This window comes from Cnephaeus nilssonii (assembly GCF_951640355.1).
Source record: "Cnephaeus nilssonii genome assembly, chromosome: 9".
NCBI classification, from domain to species: Eukaryota; Metazoa; Chordata; class Mammalia; order Chiroptera; family Vespertilionidae; genus Cnephaeus; species Cnephaeus nilssonii.
The window spans coordinates 36,759,203-36,786,554 of NC_137080.1; the positions used below are offsets into that span (position 1 = coordinate 36,759,203).

The window sequence follows — 27,352 nt, forward strand, 5'->3', positions numbered from 1 at the left end:
AGTGACAAAGAATACACTGAGTCTTTCTTAAGCTAGGGGGTTTTAGAGAGGAGGGCTCCCAATGGGAAATCCTGGAAATTCAAATGGGGTGTAGCAGCGGGGGTTCCATGTCTCTGTTGCCCCTTCTGTAGGCTCCTAAGGGGAGAGGATAGGTCAGCAGGGGTAGTCTACATACAGACACGAAAAATGCAAGCGTAAAGTATGAAAAAAATGTGGCCACAGCGAAAGAAAACAAACCCAAATCCAAACCTAAACCTAAAACCCAAACCACAAAAGGGTCGTGGGGGAAGAATTTTACCAATATTTGCAAATAGAACAGCCAACACTGGCCTTCAGGCTGCGAGCCTTTCCTCTGATTAATTAAGGTCAAGGTGGTGGTGAACATGCCAGCTGGGGAGCATTTTGCTGAAAGATAAATTTGTCCCTCTGTATCTGTGCAAGACAGCAGGGAGGTGTGCGTGTGGAGCTAAATTAATTTGATTTACATCATGCCAGTATCTTCTGTTCTCTCTCCCGGCTGTCAGTTATCTTAGTTGTTTTTCCCCCCCTCTCCTCCTTCACCCCCACACATTTCATAACACGGAGAGAAAGCACGGATTAGCTTCAGGCAGAATTTAGAAATGGAATAACTCTAATTTGATTGTTCTGCACTGAGCGAGTGCTGTTCTCTCCTCCTCCTCCTCCCTCTTCTTTCTGGAGGGAGAGAATTGGCAAACCTGAGCTTAAGCGCGATGCGTTTTTATACTGTGCTTAATGGCACAAGCTGCTTGACAATCAGAACTTGCTCCTTACAGCCAAACCTGCCAGCTCCCCTCCCCTCCTGCTGTGTGTCTGCAACCATCCTAATGCTAGAAAATGAAGTTGCGGCCCAGGATCCCTCCAGTTAGGAATGCTCTTTTTCTGGCCCCAGCTCTCAGCTCCGCCAGGCTCCGGAGGCCGGGCCGGAGTGAGCCTCCGCAGGGACCCCGAGGGGAGGCTGGGCTCGGGGTCTTGCCCAGCCGAGCCGCCTGCACCCCGGGACCCCGCCAGGTCTCTCCACGCCTCGCCCTTCCAGCGGCCGTGGCGCTCGGCTGGGACGGATAAGGTTACGCCGAGGTTTCCTTGGACGCGAGGAAGGGAGGCGGGTCCGAGCCCGCGCCCTGGCCGGCGGGGGTGTTCCCACAGTTGGCAGCTCGGGACCGCGGGGCCACATCCCTGCGGCGGGCGCCGCGCGAGGGCCGCCGAACGCAGCCCCGAGGTCGGCCGGGCCATGGCGAGGGAGCGGCCGCCCGGGAGGGGCTGCAGCCCGCTGAGCCGCTGTCTGCTGGGCGCCGCGCTGCTGCTGGGCCTGCGGCTCTGCGCGGAGCTGCGGCGCGCCGGCCCCCCGCCCCCGGCCCGCAGCGCCCCGCCCCGGCCGCCCGCGCCGCACCTGCCGCCCGCGCCCGGCCCCCCGCGCGGCGCCAGCAGGAGGCAGGTGACCTACGTGCGCAGTGGGCGCCGGGCCCCGCGCGGGGGCGGCGGGAGCGGGACGCTGGAGACGGGCTGCTGCGCCCCGCGCGGGCGTCCCCGCCGGAAGGTCAGTTGCAAACCGTGCAGTCTTGGGCTCGAACCTAGACCCAACCCCCGCCCCCCCCCCCCCCCTCGACGGCGCTGCGGGGCCCTTTGCTCGGGCTTCGCCGGCCGGCCCCCAGGGACCGTCCCAAAGCCGTCACGCTGCGCTCGTGGAGGCGGCCCCGCTGGGGCGTCGTTCTCTGCAGCGAAGCGGGGCTGAGCGGAGCCCGTGCACATTCAGCCTCTGTTTGCTGGCGTCCCCGGACGGAGTCCTGCTTCTCACGTACATTTGAGGGAGGGGAGGGGAGGGGATGGGCACTGACAAGGAAGGAGTTGTGATTTTGTCCATATTCTGTACTTTCCCCAGTTTTCTCCGCGAGGCCTGGACAGAACTGGGTCTGGGTGCACTGTGAATTGCTTTCCCACCACCTTCCTCGCGGTGAGGGTGGTCCACTCTGCAGCGAATCGCCCTTGAATTACACCACAGACGGCGGGTGGCTGGCGCGGGGCGAGACGTTGGGCTCCCGCACCACGTAATGCGGAGTTCATCCGAACCTGGAGGACCGAAGCAATAACGTGGGCTTGCTCTTCCTACCTCATTCACCTCCGGGCTCACACCTCACCGAGTACCCCAGTTTTAACCTCAGATGAGGAAGCCTCTGGCCTCCCACCCTCCTTTTGGAGCTCAGTAGTTTACTGGGTACTTGGGTGTGAGAAGACCGAGAACTGCAGGCATGAGCTTGCCTGCTGCTTAGACCCATCAACCTCAACCGAGTCCTCTTTGTAGCCTGGCTTTCTCTGTTTTCCTTTAAGCATCCCCCTTCCCCTTCCTCAGCACCCTCCTCCGGGGGAATGAGAAAAACTCTTCCTTTGATCTCAGTTAGCTTCCTGGTTCTCACCTATTTCTTCATATCACACCCCTCCCCCCCCTATTATTTCTTCTACCTCCTCTTCAAGCCTTGCCCTCTCGCTTTCCCCACCATTGTACTCCCATCCGTGTTACCTTCCTGGATAAACTCAAATACGCTTTTCTATCTCCAAAGCCTCACTTCCAGAAGAATGCAGCCACTTCTTCTCCATGTTCCTAATGCAAGTTCCCTGGTACCATGTTATGCATCCAACACACTTTGCCAAGGGCTTACCAGGTCCCAGATGTTGCAGCAGGTGCTGGGGGTACAAAATGGGTTCAAAGTCTAGTTGGGGAGACGCTCAGCACCGGCCTCCGGTAATGTGACCATTGCTATCATTGCGGTCTTGACCTCTACCTGTGGAGTCAAGAAAGGCTGAGAGGGAACCTTTGACCTAGGACTTGATATTTCTTACGAGCTCAGGCTCTTTCGTCTCTCTGGATATTCTCAGATGTCCCATCCCTGATACCGTCTACCCCACTCTGCACTCTTCATGTCACAGCCGCTCTTAGCCTCCATTGTTCCTGTTGTCACCTGTCCAAGAATCGCTCTTAGTCTCTACTTCAAAGTGTCTATAACCGGAGCCTGTCCTACAGGTGGGAAAGTTTGGAATGCACAGACTCAGAGGCTCACTGGAGAGGAAGTTCATAGCCACCACCTTTAGGAGGCTGCAGTGATCCAGGCTGGCGATGGTGGTGGCTCAGAGATGTGGTAGAAGTGCAGGTGTGAGAAGTGGTCGGTTCTGGGTATGTTCTGAAGGTAGGTGAGGGAGGAGTGGTTTTCTGTTGCCGCCGTTGTTTAGTTTTTTGTTTTGGAAGGAATGGATGGAAGTCAGGAATTTGGTTTTAAACATGTTGAGTTTGAGATAGCCTTTAGACATCCAGGCGGAAATGTCACACAGGCAGTTGGACATACAAGTCTGTAGTTGGAGGACATGTCCAGGTTGAAGATAGAAATGTGGGGGGCCATCAGTGCACAGTGTCACTAAAGCCATGAGACTGTAGAGATCAACTAGGCCAGTGATGGCGAACCTATGACACGCGTGTCAGCACTGACACGCGTAGCCATTTTTCATGACACGTGGCCGCTAAGGCGGCCGCATGCCGAGGAGGAAACATTTGCTGCTCCTGAGGATGAAACATTTGCAAAATAATGTTTTTTCCTCAAAGTGACACACTACTTGAGTTATGCTCAGTTTTTTGGCGAAGTTTGACACACCAAGCTCAAAAGGTTGCCCATCACTGAACTAGGGAGTGAGGGTGGTTAACAAAGATGAGAGATTTGAGTCTGAGCCCTGCGGCTCAGTTTTATTAAAATTAAGTTAGAAAAAACAAAAGGGAATATTTGTATAGAGCAGGGGTGGGGAACTTTTTTTCTGCCAAGAACCATTTGGATATTTATTTATTTATTTAATTTATCTTCATTGTTGAAAGTATTACAGATGTCCCCTTTATTTGTTTTCCCCATTGACCCCCCTCCTCCCCTCAACCCCCTCTTCTAAGCCTTCACCACACTATTGTCTGTATCCATGGGCTATGCATATATGCATATAAATTCCCTGGTTAATCTCTCCTCCCCCACCCTCCCCTCCCCTCTAATATTCACCAGTCTGTTCCATGCTTCTATGTCTCTAGATCTATTTTGTTGATCAGTGTATTTTGTTCATTAGATTCCACCTATGAGTGAGATCACGTGATACTTACCTTTCTCTGACTGGCTTATTTCGCTTAGCATAATACATTTGGATATTTATAATACCATTTTTGGGCCATACAAAAGTATCAACTTGAAAATTAGCCTGCTATGTTGGATCAAACATTTAATTAACTCACCCCTAATGCCTTGGCAGGGCCAGCCAAAATGATTTTGTGGGCGTTATATGGCCTGCGGGCCAGCTGTTCCTCACCCCTGGTAGAGAGTTTGGTGTGTTGTAAACACTCAATGATGGTAGCTTTAATTTTCACTAATCTGTTCCAAGTCTTCAGCCCCAGCCATTCCCCAAATGTGATATGTTGTTATAACCTCTTTTCTTTCCATCCTGAACACTCAGCTCAAGGATGTTGCTTGGAAACCTTCCCATTATCAATCCTTCTTCCATGCTGAACTTCCCCCAATTTGAGATGACAACAGAAACGCACTCCCAATGTGTGAGTTGCTCTGCACATGTTGTGACCTGGTAATCCATTTCAGAGTGAATGTTTTGTTTCCAGAGTTGTTCTTGATGGAAAGGATTGTGCTTCCTAAAGTGATGCCTAGTAAATGCTTACTCCTGGAAAATGCTTACACTCTTGTGTAACACACAGAAGAATCTACTTTAATCTATTACGCATGACTCTAAATGTTTTTTGTTTAAAAAATATAAGAAAGGAGCGAGTTTATTCCTATTTTTAAAATAGTATCTTTTTAGCCTCCTAAGGAAAAATTCTCCCTGGATTTCCTTCTCCCTGGCTATTTAGTTATTTACTTATTTTCAGGGTATACATTCTAACTTTCCCAAATTCCTAGATAGTGGGAGTCTTGAATTTGTTTCATTTTTCCATTTTTTTTTTTAAAGTTGGATTAAAATGTTCCTCAAAACTGGAAAGACCAGTAATCTGATCTGTTCTCCCACTTCTGGGACCAGAGCTCAATATCCCTTATCTTCCTGGGGGACAAATCCTGTTCCGCCTTAGCCTACCATCAAGATGTGCTGAAATAGAAGCTGAATGCACCGTTAAACAATTTATAAAGTTAAAGTTTGGAAGTTATGTGTTGAACTCCTTGGATCTTATTTTACGTAATTTTTGTTTGTTGAGAACAAACAGTGTTATTTAGGTTCTTGGGTACTTGCCATAGGCACCTACCAGATTGGTTGGTGAAGGAGAAAAAGTTCCATCTATTTTGAGGGTGGCTTTCTGGATGGATGAAAACCTGCAGGAAATAATTGGTTTGCCGAGTGTTTCTTGTCAACATGCTTTCTTTGTTAGAGGAACAAAAACTCAGTGATTATATTGCCACCTCGATCATGGCTTATGCTTCTCTTAAAGAAAACAATCGTTATAAAAAAGATGAAGTCCTCACTTCATCCCTTCTTTCAGCAAGCCATGCAGGAACTAGCTCTCCATAGTAAATCCCCTTTCACAATCAGGGGTTCTGATCTTAGAGCAGTGTGAGCTGCGGGCTCATGATAATGATGGATAAGTGCTGTCCTTTTGAGTTAGGACTAGCCTGGAACCCATACACTTTTGTATAGTACAGAGGCTTTAAGCATTCCACCAGGGCGTTCGGTCTCCTAATTCTGCATACTATACATGCACCAAAGTATCACTGTAATTCTTTTTCTTTCTTTCCCTTCCCTGTTTTCTGTCTGTGTCTCTTTCTGATCTTTTTCCCCTTAAACAGACATCGACTATGATTACACGGGTAAAGTACTTTTGGGGGCCTTTATAGAGGACTAAGATACGTTTCTCCATGATTTATGCTTCTTTATGAAGTCTTGGGCAGTTGGCCATCCACCTAAAGGACAGCAGCAAAACCTATAGCTCGTTTGTGCAGGAGAGGCACTCACAGGAGCCAAGCTTCCTGAAGGAAGCTCTTCTCTCTTATCGAAGGTATTTTCCTTGACATTTAATATGTTGGATAGAAAAGTGACTTCTGAGTCACAGAGCCACAGAACCCAGTGATGTGCTGGCGTGGTTTATTAGTCACAGATCCTTTGGAACAACGTGTCAGAAAGAAAAAAAAAATGTTTCCTCTTCTCCTGAAAAACCATATGGCAAAATTTGGCTGCTCTTCATCACTTCTCTCTTCCTCTTAGTGTTCTAATTCTGCGATTATCATCGGAAAGGAAGAGGAAAAAATGGCATCTATGCCGCTTGATGTATCCAATTGCCTTAAAAATCCTTATTCTTTACAAGAAAACCTTGAAGGTAGGTTTGAATTGCTTGTCAAATATGGCCCAGCGGTAGTTTCCAGTACTTAGGGTCTTTCTGTGTACTTACACCTCTGTCCTTCACGAACAACATTAATCAATCCTCTCACACTGTCCTCAGGAGGCAAAGCCTTTTCATTTTAAGCAAAGTCATTGAGGGTAATTGAATGCTCTCCAGCAATAGGTGGGTGTGAAATAGCAGTTGCTTAGTTTCACAGAGAGAAAGGCAGGTTTTGAATAAAACTTCGATGTGCCTTAGATGGGGAATAGGCCTCGGCACTCCTCCCAAACCCCACAGTTCCTCAGAGAGCAGTCTGTGGGCAGAAGAACAGCTGAAGGAGGCTCCATTGCTTTTCAACAATTGGTGGTGGAGCTTTTCGGGTTTTGAGAGCAGTTTGTCCAGTCCATTTTCTCCAAGGAATGGGAAGCCTTATCGGCTTTCTTGAGTTGGATTTCTTTCTCAGTCTGTGAAGAGAATCAGAACTAGGTAGTGAAACTGGAGACTGTCAAGGGTGGGAGGCATTTGAGTTTTCCATCTGTGCTGGGATACCTTTGGAGTCTTGGTGCTTATAAGTAGTTTGGCTCTTTATTCTGTAATTCATAGAAAGTAACCGGAGCCTGCTTCATTTACCCCAAGACACACACTAAGGCTGGAATCTACCAGCATTGATAAACTTAGTTAACCTAAAAAATAAAGTCCAAAGCGAAAGGCAACTAATGTTTATTTGAGATCTTAGAGTAGCTATTTGGGAAACAGATTCAGGCAGAAACACAAATAGTGTTCGGATGATGGGGTGAAGGCAAGGTTTTGTTTTTGTTTTTTGTTTTTTTTTAATGAGAAAAGGAAGGGAAATAATTACATGAATAGAATAAAGAAATTTCTATTGGTGTTAACAAGCGAAGTTACTCTTTAGCTATACATGGCTGGTTACTGATTCTAAAGAATGTTCACAATGATCAGTCCTTGTGAGAGGAGGTCTGCTTTCCTGTTAGCTTTATAAACAGTCGTTTGTAAAACAATGTTGGCTTGACCCAGTCCAAAGGTTATTTTGCCTATGTCAAACATTCCAAAGTTTCAAGGAACAAGACATGCAAAACCTTTCCTCTGGGATGGCGGCTTCGATTCCATTTAAAAATGGTTCTATTTATATGAATTTTCTCTTTTTATGGTGAATTTTTTTTTTTTTTAATATTTAGAAGTAGCCAGCTGGACTCAGTTTAGATGATCACAGTTTTGTTGGGAGCATCCAAAACATCATCAGGAGCTAGTCCAACTTGTGTCTTCTTTTCTCTCTGAGACCTGATCAGGGTGTTGACCTTGGCCATGTCAATGTCATAGAACTTCTTCACAGCCAGTTTGATGTGGTGCTTATTGGTCTTAACATTCACAGTGAGCACAAGTGTATTTATTGTTGCCTTCTACTTTTTCATGGCTGATTCAGTAGTCAGGGAATTTGATGATAGCATAGTGGTAAAGTTTATTTTCTCCTGGGGGTGCTCTTCGAGGATATGTGGGCTACCTTCAGAGCTCCAATGTCTTGGGGTGACATTAGAAGGTGGGTGACGTGTGGGTCTTCTTTTTCATGTGGTTGTGGACACCTCTCAGCACTGCTTTCTTTGCCCTCAAAGCCTTTGCTTTGGCTCTGGAGTGGCAGTGGCCTCTTTCTTTGCTTTCAGTGCCATCTTTGTGAAAAGCCATTTATATCAATTTTCTCAGCTTCTTTTAAAAGCATCCCTGGAGTTCTCTAGACACCTCACATTGCTTCCATTAATAATCAAAGGAGTTTTCTGCTAATAGAGGAGGAGAAAATTTGTTGTCTAAGAAGCATTTTTATTCTGCTCAAATGATAGAAACAAAATTGAGTTTTATGAGTCTACAAGACCATCTGTAATTTAAACTAAAAGCAAGATGGGTTGTTAGTTGATGGCTCAGGAGGTAAATTTGACCATAAAGAATTTTGTTGGAGCCACACAGTATTTTAAGTATTTGAACATACAGATCTTTAGGTGGGGCATATAGTGTCTAGTGGAGTCCAGCTCAGCTCTCTCTCCATTTACATTGACTGTCTGACCTCTGAAGGCATTTGAAGTTGCAACCCCTGAGCCAGATGTCAAAATCAACAGTTAGCCAGATGTTTTCCCAGTGAGGTTAAGGCTGCTAAACCCAGTGGCAGCATGGCACATAGATTTGCAAAAGCTGAAGGTCCTTTTAAGTCATTCCTAGTAAAGAAAGATGAGTTATCCAAGACTTGAGTTAGATGCTGGGGTGAGTAAGATTGTAGGGGAGTATGTTTTATGTAATCTTCTTTTGGTTGTAAACCAGAAAAATGGATGGACCCTGGCCTAGCTTAAGAAAAAACCCAGAATTGAATAAATTTATTGGGAAAAGCTCACTGAATTGGAAGAAGAGTTAACTGACCGGCATGTGAAGGAGAGAAGGAATAGGGCTGCTCTGGAAATTCCAGCTTTCTTTAACGATCTCCCTAAAGTGCTACCATAACAAGACTCATCTCCCTCACTCGACTCCCCGCTCAGTCTCTTAGTACACCCTGGATCAACCAGCTCAAGCCACAAGCCATAAATAGCCTAAGACCTGCCTCTCTGTCCTCAAAGCCATTTTTAGGGAAAGGGGAAACCTTCTGTAAGTTACCTCATGAAGTCAAGTCCTTGACATTCCTTAATTATCCAGTATAATTATTGCACAGTTTTTGCCCATAGGATTTTGTTTTTCCCATATTTTATTCCATTATTTTAACTAGTCCAGTTGAGGGATCTTGAGCGTGAGCACCTAGAAATAGAGTGTAGTTTTTTTGTTTTGTCTTGGTTTGTTTTTAATAATACCCAAGCCTAGCATTTATGATTCTGTGTGTATGTGTATTTTTTTATTGGTTAACTATTTCTCTGTTTCTCTGTCTAGATGTATTCTTATAGATAACCTTATTTCCAGGTAGCATTTGGCAGTAAGTTGGCAGCTTGTCTATATTTCTGATATTTTTATTGAGGTGGGTATACACTGATCATAATACAGATTATTATGATCTCTGAATGCATAATAATCTGGCCACTCAGTGTGTGTGTGTGTGTGTGTGTGTGTGTGTGTGTGTGTGTGTGTATTGGAGGCCCAGTGCATGAATTTGTGCATGGTGGGGTCCAGCCAGCCTGGCCAGGGGGAGGGGACATGGGCGGTTGGCCGGCCTGCCTGCTGGTCAAACTCCTGGTTGAGGGGACAATTTGCATATTAGCCTTTTATTATATAGGATATACACTGAGTGGCCAGATTATTATGCATTCAGAGATCATAATAATCTGGCCACTCAGTGTATATGCACACAAGAACTATGTAGGTGCAATGTTTTGTTGTTTTTTGTTTGTTTGTTTGCTTAGGAAAAGTTATTTATGAGGACTTTAAATAGAGAAAGTAAATATAATCAGTATGCAGCCCATGATTCCAATTAGAGTTCTCAAACCAAAGTTAGAGTCTTGCCTTTTTTGACACCCCGCCCCCCCTCCGGTAAATGCGGGAAGGTGCTTCACATACACAAAGAGCTGAAAACTTCTCCAGAACATCTGAATATTTAGAGCCCTGTTTGCAACTTGCTAGTTTTGGATTCTTTAAGTCTGGTTACTTCTGTATCTGGACTCTGGGTTGCCAGTGACAGAACCCAACTGAAACTAGAAAAATAGTAAAAATAGGGATTCATGGGAAGGGTCCTGGGGTAGAACTGAAGGAAGAGATGTGGAAACCAGGAAGGCTCTTGGAACTTATGGACTGACATGAGCATTGAAGACCTTCGTTGTCCATAGTACCCATGACCACACATGAAGTGGCTATTTATCGTTCTTTTTTGTCACACCCTTGAATTTCCTTCTTGTGTTGAGGAATTCTCCACCTTCCTAAGAAAAAAGCCAAAGAATACTTTTTCCAACTTTTCCTTGCGCCTAGTGCACTTGAGGCCTCACCATTTGGGAACACCTACATGAGAGCTTGGATTGTACCTTAGAAATTTGAGGGGCACGAGGACCACGGAGTGGCATGGTGGCCGAGACTCTAGCAGAAGCACCCAGCCCTGCGTGTGTGCCCAGCGGTGGGGCGGTGCAGTCTACACCGGCACGTGGAGTGGTATTTCTGCCCTTAAGATTCTGTAAGTGAATAAATCTTCAATCAATTTATTTTCTACTTAACTAGCCAGAGTGGTTTCTATTGTCTACAACTAAGAACTTTGACAGATCAGTAAATTAGAACTGACAGTTCCGAAGGTTACAGCTGTAACTTTCTCTCTTCAATTTTGCTTGTGGCCTGTTTAATTCAGATTTTGGGACATAATTTGGGTCCAAGTGACCTATGGGCTGAGGGACCTTTCCCTGACAAGATAATAACATTTAGCATCAGATACTAAATTCCCCAAATCTGCTAACTTATCACTAGAAACCCTTTTTCATGGTGCCATTTGGGTCGGGTATAGGGCCAGGGGGGGGGGGGGCAGTTTATGCTGCGATCACAAACAACCGTCAAATCTCAGGGTTCATCCTAACAAAGATGTAGTTCTTGCTCATGTTATGTATCCATTGCCGGTTGGCAGGGGTGGGGTGCTGCTGCTCTGTGCTGTCATCGTCCTCTCTCTGGACCCCAGACTGGCAGTACAGCCACCAGCTGGAATATTGCCTGTCACCTCCACAGAGGGGGGAGTGCGCTGGGGGTCTCCAATGGCTTTAGGAAATGCCTGGCTGGAAGCCACACAGCACTCCTGCTCACAATCCAGAGGCCGTAGCTGGTTGCTGGGTCCCACCCAGTGCAAGAGGACAGGAGTCAGAGAGCTGGAAACATTCTTTGAGCAGAGCTTACAGCCACCCCAGTACCCTTGGATCATTCATACCAAAGGACATCATCTTGGTGATGTTTCAGGCTGGCCGTCTTGAATGCCTCGCTAAATAGGCACATTCGGCAGTATTAAATAAAGCATGGGAAGCTCTTCCAGGGGCCTAGATCTGAACTGAAGCAAACAGCTGAATTCAGCAGAACAGGGAAATAAAACAAGACTCTTAGTTACATCTTATAAACAGTGCTGTGATGTGTCCTGGAGTTTGTTAAATACAATGATTCTTGTTGACATTATTTATGTTGGATTTTTTGCACAGAATGGTGATGGGATGATGGTCTGCAGGCCTTTTTTCTCTCCCCCAGAAAAAAAAAAAAAGCAAATTATTTGAGTAAATAAAGTCATGAGTGTAAACGAGCCGAAGGCCTCTGGTGAGATGAATCAAGCTCCATGTGTAAGTCCATCTTCCTGGTGATCACTTATTCATGGTTAGTTGGAGCAAGTTGAAAGACTTTCAAATGTGTATTCAGAATCTGGCGACAAATCAGAGGCAATATTCTTGTTTGCTATTGTGCCCGGTATGACAGTACGTATTTTTCGTTTGTTTTTGTCTGTTTTGAGTAAGATGGTGTCATATTTTCACACTCGAGGAGTTAAAATTCTGTTCCCCCAGTTACCGGATGTGGACAAGTGGCACGCCCTGTCTGAATTTCAGTTTCTTCCTCTGTAAAAAAGTAGTATGTAGTGTGTAACTCACAGTGCTGTTGTGAAGATTAAACAGCAGTATGTAGGTGAAAGCACCTGGCCTGTGGGATAGCTCAGTAAGTGAAGATTCTCTCTGTTCAACCCTTAGTTGCTGGAGGGATGTGGGCTCCTGGGCATAAAAAAGATACAGGTATGGCCTGGCCACAGTGGCTCAGTTGGTTGAGGGTCATCTTGTGCACCGAAAGGTTGCAGGTTCAATTCCTGGTCAGGGCACATGCCTGGATTGTGGGTTTGATCCCTGGTGGGGGCACAAACACAAGGCAACTGATCGATGTTTCCCGTTGTTTCTCTTTCTTTCCCTTCCTCTCTCTAATAATAATAATAATAATAATAATAATAATAATAATAATACAGAAACTGGCTTAAAAAAGATACAGGTATGTTTATCTGTGAGGTATAAAGCCCAATATTCATTGGAATTTTTAGTATTTCTCTTATTATTCTTGAAATTTAAAGCATATGTACTATGCTCAGCAATCAGAGGAGCTAGAAGATATATTTTTAAAATCTTAAATAAAAGCCAGCAGTAACTAGTAAAATTTTGTTAGCATTTTTATTGTAAATTTATTCCCCATGTAAGTAATTTATCATAAAATGGTTGAGGCTTACCTTTCATATTGGTTTGTGATTTCTTCCCCCTCAAAACTAATTACAAATCTCTGTTACAACATGTTGTTAAATAATTTTTGTCTGTGTCAGGGTTGGCTGTATAAATGTGTTTCTTCGCTTTCATAATATAACTTTCACTCAAAAGATGTTTACAAATCTCAATAACTGTACCACTAACTATAACTCTGCTACTTCGTTAGATCAAGGGAGCCCAGTGGAGTAATCTCGCTAAACTGTTATTCTGGCCCTGTCGTCCACATTTTAGTCAATTAAGTGCATATAATTATACTTGGAACTTTATATGCACTAAAGACAAATTCAATTTATCCAACACAATAAACAAGATCTAAGTACTGACCCTGCACATGGTATTATGGTGAATATAAGGCCTTCAAGAAGTGTACAAGTTAAGAGTGGGATAGGAGGGGACCACTGTGCTAGGGGAGTTGCATATATTCTTTTATTTAATCCTCACAACAAATCTGCAAGGTAGGAAGTGTCTTCATTTTGTAGTCGGGGAAGCCAAGGCCCTGGGACATTAATACATTTGGGCAAGAAAGACATAGCATGGACTGAAGGTTCAAACTCAAAATCTATGACTTTTTCAAATTGCCCACCAAGAGAGGCAGCTAATAACCAAATCTCACACAAAGTAGACTATTTACCAGCTATTTACCAGCTAAAATCTTCTTGTAAACAAAAGACACCACAAAGTTAAAAGACAAGCCATAGGCTGGGAGAGAATAGTTGCAGTACATATCACCAATAATTTAGGATTAATATCCTACATTTTAAGAGAACACCAACAAAACAGTAAGAAAAAGACAACTGAAAAGAAAAACAAGCAGGGAATTAACCAGGAACTAATAGAAGAGGAAACCTGGAAGACTATTTTTCTATCCATCTATGGAAAAGAGAGAGTATGAACTCACAGAGAGATGATACACCCTGCCAATAAGCAGGGGAAGCAAATAAAAACACAATGGGATTCTATCTCTCTCTCTCTCTCTCTCTCTCTCTCTCTCTCTCTCTCTCTCTCTCACACACACACACACACACACACACACACACACACACACACACATAATATTGGAAAAAATGCAAAATGTCTGCTAAAACAAGGATTAATAAGAATGTTGAGAAAAAGGAACTCTTACTAAATTATTTTATCCAAAGTAGCTCCTTACCCAGTCACTCTCCTAGTATTTTCTCTTATGGCATTCCCACTCTGACATTTTATATATTTTTAAATTCTTATTTGCAGTCTTGTCCCCTTTGAAGATAGGGAGCTCATCTGTCCTGCTCCCCATTATATCCCCAGTGCCTGTGACAGTACCAACACATAGCAGGTGCTCAGTAAGTACTGGCTGAAAGAATGGTTATTTCAGTCAGTGGGGTACTAGACCCATGTGTTTGAGGAACATCTGAGTCTTTCGAGAACTATTCCAGAGTCCCCTTCGGGTCTCTAATTTCTGAATGAGGGTATGATTACACTACAGATTCTTGGAACACAGCACCCAACGTTGACTTTGCTTCAGACAGTGGTGACTATACCAGAGATCTGGAGCCATATCTGGCCTGTACCTATTTTTATACAGCTCATGAGCTAAGAATGGATTCTATGGATGAACCATCTGCAATTGATTTGATGTTAGGAAATACTAACTTTGAACCCCAATGAAGCAAAATACTCTCCAGAAAAAATATTTCCATTCCCCTCATTAGATCTGTATCACAAAAAAATGTGTGCAATTATTTTGAATTTCATCAATAAAAATGTGGAAACTTGTCCTCTCTCTGGTTTATAAATGTCTATTTAATATCCTTGATTTTGCTTCTTGGCTCACAAAGTCTAACATACTTACTATCTGGCTCTTCCCGAAAATATTTTCCAACCCCTGCTGTGGAAATGGCCTCAGGGCCATGCAACTGGGACTGTTTGAGGTGAGGGTGACCACTGACCACTGACCTGCAGTGAACCCAATCAAATCCATGAGATGCTTGTGCTAGAGTTTTCCCATCTGCAGCCTGAGAAGAATGGTCCTAGATTTCCTACAGGGACACTGAGAAAATGTTTGGATACTCTCTTACCCTTCGTGGGAATGTCATCATTGAGTCTTCAGGTTCTTTGTTAGGAGGCCATTTCCATGTAGGAGATTAAAGTGGTTTAAATCTTGGTGTTTACTTTCTTCTGTCTGTTACCCACCTTTTCTTTTCTTTTTTAAAAAAAATATATTTTATTGATTTTGTACAGAGAGAAAGGGAGAGGGATTGAAAGCTAGAAACATTGATGAGAGAGAAACATCGATCAGCTGCCTCCTGCACACTTCCCACTGGGGATGTGTTCGCAACCAAAGTACATACCCTTGACCGTAATCGAACCTGGGACCTTTCCGTCCGCAGGCAGACACTCTATCCACTGAGACAAACCAGTTAGGGCTGTTACCCACCTTTTCTAAAACAAGTATGGGCTGGTTGGGCAGATAGACTCCATCTTTTCCAGCTTCTGGAGTCAGCCTTTCCCTTAACACTTAATTAAAATGGCTTGAGCCATGTGCTGGGAGAGATCTAGTACTTTTCTTTCCCTCCAGTGTCCTGGTAATGTCGGGAGCTTACATTTTCTGGTCACTATCTCTGAATTCCTACTCCTAGCTCAGTGTTTCACCTCTGGTCACTGCTTCCTCCCCCTGCTCCACACTGCCCTCCTCTGCCGGCCCGGTCACCCCTAACTGTCCTCCCTGCTTGCCTGATCTCCCACAACTGCCCTCCCCTGCAGGCCTGGTCCCCCCCAACTGCCCTCCCCTGCAGGCCTGGTCCCCCCAACTGCCCTCCCCTGCAGGCTGGGTCCCCCCCCAACTGCCCTCCCTTGCTGGCCTGGTCACCCGCAACTGCCCATAACTGCCCTCCCCTGCCAGCCATCTTGTGGCAGCCATCTTGTGTCTACATGGGGGCAACCATCTTTGGCCACATGGGGGCGGCCATCTTGTGTCTTGGAGTGATGGTCAATTTGCATATTATGCTTTTATTAGATAGGCTATTAAAAGCCACCCAATTGTTTGAAATGGTAAATTTTTTTGTACGTGAATTATATCCCAGTTAAACCATTCTCAGATGCCCATAGAGTGAATGACAGTTGTGAAAGCACATGTTTTTCTCTGTTCAGAGATAGATAGAGCCCTGGGGCCCCAGCCTGGTGGTGCTCACCGATGAGCATGCTCAGCAGAAACGTCGAGTCCACATGCTTGCTTCTCTAGGAAGCACCTGGCTTGGCCCCTCAGGAGGGGTTCACCTGGTGAACTTCATGCTCCCTCTCCCAACAGCTCCTCAGGCCTGGCAGAGGCACTGCAGAGCCAGACACATGCAGCCCTGCAGTAGGGACCCAGGAGCTTGCTGTGACCACATACGGGAGAACCTCAAGCTGCCATCCTTGTGAGCTTGCTGGCCTCCTAGTGCGTCAGCTTTTTGCACAAAACACTGACACAGAGCACCAGGGATTTGTCAGAAGATGTGGCCATGCACCTGTCATCCTGTGGCATCTTTTATATGAGTGAGTTTTTCTTCTGCTTAGACTTCAGCTCCCTTGGTTCTTCTTTCTGGCCTTCATTCTTACCCACATTTAGGAGGGCGATTGTGTTAAAGGGAGCAGTAATTGTATCAGTCTCTTGCTTTTACGCAACTCTTCCCAGCTTACAAAGATTTGCTCTGTTGTTATCCCAAGTGGTTCTCATAATAGCTTTATGAGTGAGGTGGTGTTTTTTTCCATTTCACCAGGAGGGAATTTGTTAAATAACTGGTTCAAGGTAAACAGAGATTGTAACCCATTCGCTGAGGTCAGAGTTAATATTTTTATTCCATTTTCTATACTCTGGCTATCTCCATGCTGAAATGTGGATCTCAGAAAAATATGTTGATTACTCTAGATTTTAGGTTTGATATTAAGGCATGTTAGATATTTTCTAAGCCAACCAATATATCTTAGAGATTAATTTTTAGCTATTTTGTCAGGTTGGAATTTCAAACATGACTTACTTTGCTTAAGAACAAATTGGATCTGATTATATAATTATGATAAGGAATGTTCTTTTGAATAGTGAATATTCATTTTGTACAGAAATTTAAAAAATGGCTTAGTTAGCTAATGTTCACTTAGAGGCCATCAACCTCAATCAGGAGCAGGCAGCCACATCGGTTTTGAAGCCGAAATGCTTGCATTTACTTGGGCACCCTGGATACAGAGAATTGTTTTGGAAAATCTGAGTGGCCTGGGCCTTCCTCCTGGACAAGGCATGTTCGTATTTATAAAACCAAATCACCAGCACAGATTGGAGCCCCCGTGACACACACAACATTGTATCCTCCATTGTGATGGTGATGTGTTGGGACAGAAACAGAAAAAAATACATATATTTGATATATAATTTGCTTTTTTTAAAAAAATAGGCAAGCTGGGATGCTGGTAGTTAAAATAAAGGCACAGATATTTGGTCAAGTCATTAGCGTAATAGGAAAAACAGATTAAAAGTACTCTTAAGGTTTACCCAAAACATATTGTTTTAAAATAACAAAACCATACAGGAATGGGATAAGTGGAGTAAGAGAAATTGAAAATTTAATTTTCTCTTTTATCCGAGGAGTTCTTAGATTATAGCTATGTTGAAACCAAACTTTTCCAATTTAAAAATAGAAGCAGAGAAATAGGAACAGATTGGAGTTTAGGAGGGAAAAAACAGAGTGAGAATGAGAAGTACAACGGGAGGGCTCTGTGGAGGGAGTGCTGGTGCTCGGCTTCGCAGTCCTCTGGGCTGCAGACAACCAGGGCAGTGAGGACTCGGATTCACCTCAGAGCAGTGATCCTTCACAGTTTTTAATTTAACTATAGCTGGACTGGTGGCAGCGGAAGTGTACACGTGGAGAACGTGCTGTGAGTGAGTTAGTCTGCCCGGGGGTTTTGTAGAGACAGGCTGAGTGCTTCTACTGCAATACATATTGAAGAAATAAAAAGTGTGCACCATGGCTCAGAGTGGGGTGGAGTTACTTAATTTTATGTGTAAAATAAATTCCTACAAGGAGAAATGCACGGACTCACCTTTAAGGGAATATGCACAGCGTTGTGCAGGTTGAGTGATTCGAACTGGGTCCGAGCCGTTGTGGTCAGAAGGTCGATGTCTGCAAGGCTTTATGGGATCAGCCCTCCATGGGAAACATTGTTCTCACCTTTACCTGAACAAGTAGTTTCTCTGCATTTATCAAATAAAATTTACATGAACAAACATTTATACCTTCAAGGTTACATGCCAACAGTCTTTGGAATTATGAAAACAGACTTTCATTTTACAGAAAAGCTCTGTGCTCTTCTTCACAAATAGATTTGGATAAACCTAACTTCACAATGTCAAGGTATAGAATATACTAGTATACAGATTTAGCTTACATTTTCTAATTGATAGATTTTTTAAATCTATCAAAACAAACGTTAATTTTTAATGAAATGTTTGAAATTCTTAACAGTGCTTTCTTAGAATCTCAGGGCTCCTGCTAAATTGCTTGTCAACTCTGGTTTTATTTTATGATTTTAATTTGAACAAAGCTGGATCAAACACATTTAGAGTTTATAATAATTTATTCCCACCTAAATAAATAAAGGGTATTTATATTTAGCTAGATTTAAGTATTACTAAAAAGGTCAGCTAGTGAATTTCCCTACTTTCTTCCAGAGTAATAAAAAAAAATTGTCCTCAATCCCAAGAATTATATCATGTTCTTTCCTCTCTGGCATTTAAATCAATATAAAAATGTCTTTAGGAGTCATTTCTGTGGGGGAGTTTAAAACAAGTAAAACACATGGTGTCCTCAAAGGCTTGTAGTTTGATGAGAGAAACAAGATTGACACACTTGAAACAGATTTTACCAAACATTTGCTTAAGTATAAAATGAGAAGTACAAGCAATAATTGTGAAGCACCTGCTTGGCATAGTTTATTTTGCGCATCGTAGAGGCTTGAGTGATTGGGGTATTTGGGGGAAGTACGTGGGACTAGAACTGCACTCTGAATAAAGCGTGGAATTTGAACTGATTACTGGATAAGATAATTCTGGATGGGAGGAAAAAAGCCTGGCACAGTACGTTAGGGGCAGGATGCATTAGGAAGCAGATCAGAGCAGGGTTTGTTTTGTAATCAGAGTGTCCTATAGTCTTTATCTGAGCATTTCTCGCTTCTCTGAGTCTTATCTTGGCAGTGAATTGTCTTTGGTTATAAATATTTTCTTTCCCTAATGGAGAATCTCCATAACCAATGGTCTGTTCTATCCTACCATTCAGTCTCTGATGGTATGGCATTGGGAAGGTTCTGTGGGGATGCGCTCATAGATAATGATAACCATCTTTTACCCAGTGCCTTTGAGGTACCCGTATCAGTCAAGATAGGCTGGGTGATGCTGCAGTAACAAATGTCCTCAACATTTCAGTGGATTAAATAGCAAACCTTTATATCTTGCTAATGCTACATCCAGTGGGGGTTAGGAGTGGGGGAAGACTCAGCTTCTTGCTGTCATTCAAGGATGAAGGCCAACCTCGTGCCCACGGAGACATACCATTGCCATTTATCAGAAAGGCCTGAATCCTTTCCCCTGCCACATTCTAATCCTGCTTTCAACTCATTGAAGTTTCATCATCCATGACATTTTCAGAGCCACTGGCGAACACTTTAGTGTGTTCTCTATCATATACATAAAGAAGTTCGTAAATGTATCAGTGCAAGACATCTATTGCGGTTTTTACCTGGGAATCCCTTCTGAAGTTGCTATTGGGCATGTAATATCTATATTAAAAGGAAAATTATGTATGGGAAGATAAAACTCTGAGGCCTGGGTGGGAGGCATCATGGTGTAGCAGAACACGTATGGGACTAGCCGCCTAGAGGTCTGGGTCTGAGCCACATCCCTGCCTCCCCCACCTGTGTGACTCCGGTAGGTCATTTCACTCCTCTGAGCTTCATTTTCTTCAATTCTAATATAAAGGAGTTGGCAGATTATCCGTAAGTTTTCTTTGAATACAGCGATTCTCTACAGGTACAAAAGAAGTAAATTTAAAGCTAGAAATAGTTTGTCTTCTGGGTACTATCGCCTTTTTGCTTTCTAAGTCCTTCCATGTGGGAGGAAGGAAGTTTGTTTTCCTTTAATGCAATGAATGTTAGTCCCCCTTCCCCATACAATTCGGAAATGTGGCCACAATTTTTATCAGCTTGGATCTACTGTGTTTATTTGCGCTATTTGTCCCCTTTACTTTGGTTATTTCCTGTCTAAAATGAGGGAGGAGGACGGGGCCAGGGTCAGCTGCTACTTTGGCAGCTTCACTTCTAACTTTGGCGATTGCCACTCTCGCTCATGAAAGAAGTCTGAGTCCAGAGAGTTACACAGCAGCAAACCCAATAATAACCGACCTCCGGAAAGGTCTGCTTCTTTCAGCAATTCTTCATGTTCCTGAAAAGGGCCACTGAGTGATAAAGAGGGTAGATCTTTACTTCCATTTAGGTTGGAGGCTTAAGTGCTTTTGGTTCCAGAGCTGTCTGGCCAGCTCTCTGCCTTATTTTACACTGCTGGCAGCTTCCCTCAGATGAAAAAGAAACATTTATTGGGCTGCTTCTACTTGTCAGGCACTGTAACTCACAGTGCATCCAGGCAGAAAATGTTCTATAAATACAGAATCATGGGAGGAATGTCCTAGAACCAGAGTCTTATCTCTAATTGCCAGTAGGATTCACTCAGGCTACCAATACTCTAACACAATCCAAAGGACCAGAGGGTAGCAATATAGACAGTATAAAATATGGACAATATGAAAATGACAAAAAGTTCATTAATAATGAATACATACTTAAAACTGAGAAATACATACATGCATGCATTCTATCTAATAAAGAGGGAATATGCTAATTGACCATCACGCCCTCACAAAGATGGCAGTGCCCACAGCCACAAGATGGTGGCGCCCAGTCCCCTTATCCCTGCCAGGGCATCTGCCTCCGGAGTCCCCCAGTCCCTTCAGCCCCCCAGCCACCCAAGGCCCGCCCGAGGTGCAGGCAATACTCAGATGGCAGCTGCCCAGCCGCCCAGGGCCACCTGAGGCTCAGGTAACCAGGGCCGGCCAAGGCTTGCGCTGCCGGCAGTGGCAGCAGCAGAGGTGTGATGGGGCGTCGCCTTCCCCTGATCACCAGGTTGCCCCCCACCCCTGAGGGCTCCTGGACTGTGAGAGGGGGCAGGCCGGGCTGAGGGACCCCCCTCCAGTGCATGAATTTCCATGCACCGGGCCTCTAGTATATACATAATTGTATGCAACCATTTTTAGAACTGAATATTTTCCCTGTAAAACTGCTCAGCAACACTGAGCTTTACCCTTGACAAGCTTTCTGCCGGACATTGTGCCACAGATGCTCATTAGAGGCTCTAAGGCTGAGAGGCCCATTAAGGGCAGCTGTACGGATGCGACCAGCAGCCTCGGGGTCACAGTGAGAGAAACCTTGGGGAGACTTGTGTTTTGGCATAAAATTCTAGAGAATAAATCTAGAGCTGAGTGTTTGTTCCTCCCTATCCTTTGTTTCTCTCTCTTTTTTATTTAGTCCTTCCTAAAAGTTATCAGGACCTGCTTGAGTTATAGTGCATTTGATTTGATTTCTGGTCCCTGGCCTCCCAGCCTACACTCTGTAATGATGAAGAGATGGCAGGTGGGTGAGGAGAGGATTCACATGCTGCTCTGGATTTGGGTTTCAGCATGAGCACTGTCTGCTGCCAAAGACATTTAGCAGATGGACTTGGGGAGGTGGGACCTGCCCTTAATAGGGAAGGAACGTTGAGGTGAGAGGCCTCCTGTGGGTTGGGCTGGCTCTGCCCTTTCCTACCCAACCATGTTGACTCTGGCCCACTAGCAGGTCTGTCAGAAGATTAATAGAGACTCAGCCTTTTTGTTATCTTTAGTTTTCAGCAGTTTTATTATCACATTTATAGGCATGGATTTCTTTGAATTTTTTCTGTTTGGGATTTGCTCAGATTCTTAAATATTTTAGGTTTATGTCTATTGTCAAATTTGGGAATCTTTTAGCCATTATATGTTTAAATGTTGTTGTTTTTTCTACACTGATTTTTTTTCTCTTCCTCCTCTGGGATTCCAATGACTGCATATTAGAGACACTGAGACTCTTAATTTTTCCCCCCCAAATCATTTTTTCTCTCTGTTGTTCAGATTGGATACTTTCTATTGACCCATCTTCATGTTCACTGACTCTTTCGTGCCATATCTATTTGGATATTGAGTCCACCCACTGAGATTTTTATTCTGGTTATTGTATTTTTCAGTTCTAAAGGTTTCATTTGGCTTTTATACCTCCTGTTTCTTTGATGAGACTTCCTATCTTTCCATTGGTTTCAAGAGTGGATGCTCTTACTTCTTGGAGTATTTTTCAAATTTGTTGCTTTTAAGTTTTTCAGATAATTCCAACATCTGTGTCCTGTCTGTATTGGTATCTGTTGATTGTCTTTTCCCCACACTAATTGGGATTTTCCTGAGTCTTCATCGTGGGTTTCATTCTGAATAGTTTTGGATTATATCCTGTACATTTTGAATATTATATTATGGGATTCTGAGTTGTGTTTCCATACTATAGATAAAGTTGATATATGTGTTTTAACAGGCAAATTGACCTGGTTCAGTTCATGCCTCAAGTTCCAGCCAGCTTCTATGGATTGTGCTGTCAGTATTGGTTCTGTTTGCAATATTTTGCAGCTCCATCCCACATTCATGCCGCCCAGTGATTGGTCTGGCACCTGGGTAAAGTTCTGTCTATTAGCTCGGTTCTCAAAGCCTTTGAAATATTAATGATGATCATATTATTGAGCCCAGGGCTTCAGAAATCACTTTGTGGGGTTGCTTTCCTTCCCTGCAATTTTCACAGTATTACCTGGTTTCCTGCATTTTCTGAACCTTTGGCTAGAAAGATTGGGCTTTAGTTTCCCCATGCTTTGCCACACACTTCCCTTGACTGTGCCCAAGTTCAAGGCCAACCTTTAGGAGAAAGGGGCAGAAAATACTCATGGGGGTTCACCTTGCCCTCTTGAGCTGCAAATTGGAGAGGAAATTTCCCTTTCCTCAGAGTTTTAGGTACCTGTGGCTGCTGTTGTGACTTCCATGACCATAATGGGATTGTTTAGGAGTTGGGATGAAAGCAAGAAGAAAAAGAAAAAGAAAGGAGAGGAAAAGATGGGGGGATTTCCCCCACTCCCTTAACATCAGAAGACCCCTTCCCTCCTGGAGCCTGAACAAGAAGGCTTCTGCTGGAGCTCTCAGTCTGTGCCAATGCCCGTGTCCTTGTGAGTCTGCCTTGTGTAGGGGGCAGGAGGTGGGAGACCGTAAGAAAAAGGCAATGGCGACTTCACTGCCACTTGAGTGGTCTTCTGAATCTAGTCTTTCCCCCCAATCTGCCTGCTAGTATTTACTTTTCAGATTCTTCAAATAATTGCTCTGTGTATTCTGTCCAGGTTTTACTGCTGCATTCAGTGGGAGACCCAGGGTGGGGGTGTGCTTACCCATCCTACCCAGAGCTGAAACTGAGATCCTTTATGTGTTAAATGAAATTTGTGCATGGGGAACCTGAAGTTTAAACAAAATGTGTAACTGACCCTTGCTTTTTTTTTGAAGCTGGCTGACTCTGAGGAAAAGGCTAATTGTATGAGAATGCCTAGGGGAAGGCATGTGAGCTGCCACCCCAGAGACGTTCTGAGTCCCCGTCACACTTCAACAGAGACCTAAAAACCATGATGATCTAAGGGCCTTCCAGAAAGGTAGTGGCCAATGCTCACAAACCCTCAGCTGTGGCCGGATTCATGTTCTGTCCAGGCACTATTTTATGCCTCCTCCTCCCCTAACAACTGGCACAAATTCCCTTCTTTTTCTAGAAAGGAATAAACAATTTTTTTTTCAATCATTGTTTCCTACCCACTAACAGATGCTTTTAATTATCACAAAATTGCAACAAAATTTCAAAATAAATATATTTTGCTTGTTTTGAGATTGTTCCTCCAAGAAGCTTAGGCACCCCCAACATCAACACATCAGCACACGCTCAGTGTATTGTTTAGTTTGAGTTAAGAACTCACAACCTTATTCTTTCCTATGGGCACAACCATAATGTAGAGGATCAGTCGTTAGCCGTCTCTCCCAACAGAAATTACTGGCTCTCAACCTTTTCAGGAGCTTGCTAAATGTAGGAATGTGCAGTTGGGGGAATATTAAAACTTTATAAAAATATCACAAACACTCTACCAATTATCCATCACAATAAAGAAACTGATCATTTCAATCACTCATCATACTGTTTTATCCCTGAAGAACTGTGGTATTGAAAACTCAGAGGAACGGATCATTAGAAGCCTTCTTTGGCTTATTTTATATTTGTTTTTACAAAAAAAGGAAAAAGATGCTTGTACAAAATTTGCTTGTATAACTGGTGGTCATACTGTTCTTAGTTTGACAGTTTCTGCGTGGGCTATGTGAGGTTATTCAAGGGTGTGCAGGAAACTGTGAAGAAGAAATCTGTTATTCCAAATTTCAAGACAAAGCGATCTTTTGCAGAAGGCAGTATCAATGGCTCTCTTTTCTAGTTCATGGGTGGGTCTGTTGTTTTTTTCTATAATTTTTTAATGCAACTAGTTTTGTTTGGGGTTTATGGTCTTGAATTAATATATTTCTACTAGAGGCCTGCGCCCTCTCGCAATCCGGGACCCCTTGGGGGATGTTGGAGAGCCGGTTTTGGCCTGATCCTTGCAGGCCAGGCTGAGGGACCCCACTGGTGCACGAATTTGTGCATGAACGATCAGGGCCGGAAAGGGACCACGGGAGGGTTCCGGGGCGTATCCTGCCCATCTCACCCAGTCCCAATCTAACCTACCGGTCAGAGCATCTGTCCCCTGGTGGTCAGTGAGCATCAGAGTGACTGGTGGAACGGTCAAATGGTTGGACACTTAGCATATTAGGCTTTTATTATATAGGATTATGTGCATAAATACTATAGGCTGGGAAGCAAAAGAATATTTTAAAAGATTGCTTTCTTTTTCATGTTATCTTTTAATAGTAAATTCTTGGAATTCATTTTCTTTGGTTTGAAAGAATTTTTTTTTTTGAGAAACACATTTAATGGTGATATCATAAATTATAAAAATAGCTGAAAGCCTCATGGTTATACTTCCTGCATTCTTTTTGAGCCAAGTCCATTATCTCTATGCACTGGCTTGGACTGACTCAGTGATCACTCTTTATCCTTTGTGAAACAGAATCTCAGATGTCTGCAAAATAGCCCCATACCACACAGATTAGTAGTGTGTAGAACCTTTTGCTGTCCTTAATTTTTGGAAAATTTTCTATGTAATTAAAACATTTGCCCCTCATTAGAAGAAGCCAGCTCACTTTTCAATGCATGTTTCCTGGAGAAAGTGCCAATTAAAGCCTTCACAAACAAAAGGGCGGGGGGAGTGTTCCCTTTCCTCAGAAATCTGGGACCCAGTCTTCTTTGAGATGCTGGTTCATGCTGGGAGAGGGGCCCCCTTATATGAGTGGTATAGGGGGCAGGGTCAGGGACTGGAAATGAGTCCATCTCTGCAGGGGCTCATGAACATGGCAGCTTCTGTGTGGTAACTCATTGTATATGCTGCATTTGACATTTGAGCTCAGGCCTGCAGGTGACAGACAGACCAGCCCCAAATGACAGTACTTTTAGCCACCTTCTGCTTAAGCTGCTCCTTTACCAAGTGAAGAAGAAGTAGAGGCACAGACAGGGCTGCAAATCCATGTTCCTACCTTCCAGGAGTGATGGGGGTAGCATCATTCTGGCCATTTGGTATTTGGAGCACATGGACAATAGTGGACCCTGGAGTTTAGAAAATTATTTGGGGTAAAATTGTTAACAGCGGAGTTAGAGTGTTGGACCTCACTTCTTGAGTGTGGCTAAGAAAGAATTCAAAGCCAAGAACTCTAACATAAGAAATGTATGTAGGAAGTCACAGAGATAGAAGAAGTGAGCCAGGGGGGCTACCTGGACTCAGGAAACAAGTTACAGAGGTAAAAGAAGGGCCCTTGAAGCTTAGGAAAAACAAAGCAAAGATAAGGCCCCTGAGGGAAGAAGAGGGGGGAAGGGAGGGGTGTGCTCCATAGTATTCCCCTGAAGAAGTGTGGGCACGCTTTAGAGAGAGAGAGAGAGAGAGAGCACGAGAGCACACTGGGGTCCTTTATTTTAAGAAACTTGATCTTCCAAAGGTGGGGATTTTAGGGGAGATCTTCTCAGGGGAGGATCTCAATAGAATATTCATTAGATTTCCATGTGTGACTCTTCACAGTCATGGTCTTTACTGATTGGTTGGTGCTAGGGGAGGAGTCATTAGTCATTACATCTGGTTTTGATATCAGCCATGGCATCCCTTTATCTGATTTTGCTGCTTTTTTTGGGCCTGGAGCTGAAACACAACCAAAGTCTAGATGTTATCTCTAGTTTGACCAAAACTCTGTCTCTGTGGTCAATAGACCCAAGGCTTTGTTCCTAAGATTATTTGATGCTGACCAGAACCTCATTGTCCTGAGGGCTTAATGCTTAAGGAAGTGGTTGTGCAAGGTTTTATATGGGAGTCTTATGAGGCTAATCTCTAGCCCCTTTGTTTCTCCTGTAAAGGGGTCTAAACAGAATGACTAGCGATATGAAAGGTCAGGGGGTCTAAACTACGTGACCAGCGACATGCTAGGGGAGGAAAGGTTATATCCTGTGATTAAGGTCCTAGACTATTAATACTTGTTTTTACACACTTTGCCCGTTGCTAGGCACCTGAGACTTTCTGCCCTGGTAAAATTCTGTACCTGGCCTATTTTTCCTGTTCTGTTCATGCCTGTCTAATTGCCTACTCCAACGAAATCATAAAGATAAAATTTTAAAAGAAAAGTATTTTTTTGTCTTGTTTTATTAAATACTGGCCATTGATGTTTTAAGATGCTCAGAAAATTCTGTTTGTGGGATTTTTTTGAAGGACAAATATTGATGTGTGCGCTAAGAATTAAGACAAATGATAATTGAAAGAAATGATAAAAGCTAGTGGTTTCCTTGGGGAAATAATCACAAATTACTGTCAGACTGATTCCAATAGGAACATTATGTGAAATGTTTTTTAAACAGCTCAACCAAAGCAGTAAGGCAGAAACTTCTGAGGGCATCTCTTTGCTGTGTGTTTCCATTATATTCCCACCTGAGATCTTTCAACTTATGTTATTCACTGTTCCAGCTACAGTGTCGTGTCCAGCACTCAGTTGGAAATGAGAAATATCCAATTGCAAGAAGGATACTATTTGTGAATCCTCAAGATAACTCCATAGTTTCACCATACTGGTTCACCATACAATGCTGTGCAGGAGACCTTCCATTGACCCCTCACGGTCCACTCTTTAACCCTGCCCTTCCTGTTCTGCTCCCTGGAGACTGACCTGTGTAGACCAACTACAGCCTTACTCTTCTCTGCCTTCCTGTTGGGTTTGACAGTTGGGGTGGGTATGTAATAGGACTGGATGTGATACGATTGGCTATGTTCCTCTGTTTTCCTCTATTAAGTGCCTTTTCCACATAGATTCCCTCTCTGGGTTCCCAAAATTCCTCCCCCTCCTTGCTCTTATGATTTATAAGGGCTCTGTGGTGCTACCTGCCACAAATATTATTGCGTTGTTCCTTCTTGGTGCCCTTAAATCCTGCCTGCACCTTTGCAAAGAGTCTATTAAATTCTTCTCAATTAATCTGT

At 43.8% G+C, this 27,352-nt stretch overlaps 1 protein-coding gene across 1 annotated transcript in view; it reads left to right on the forward strand.

Moving 5' to 3' along the window:
- Window positions 1-1,249: 1,249 nt before the first annotated feature.
- Window positions 1,250-27,352, forward strand: part of METTL24 (methyltransferase like 24) — a gene marked incomplete at its 5' end in the record, with an annotated part of 78,593 nt that continues 52,490 nt past the window's right edge. Inside the window, one exon of the mRNA XM_079779813.1 lies at window positions 1,250-1,555. Within this exon, the coding sequence (XP_079635939.1) occupies window positions 1,250-1,555 (306 nt within the window). The remainder of the gene's footprint in view (window positions 1,556-27,352) is intronic.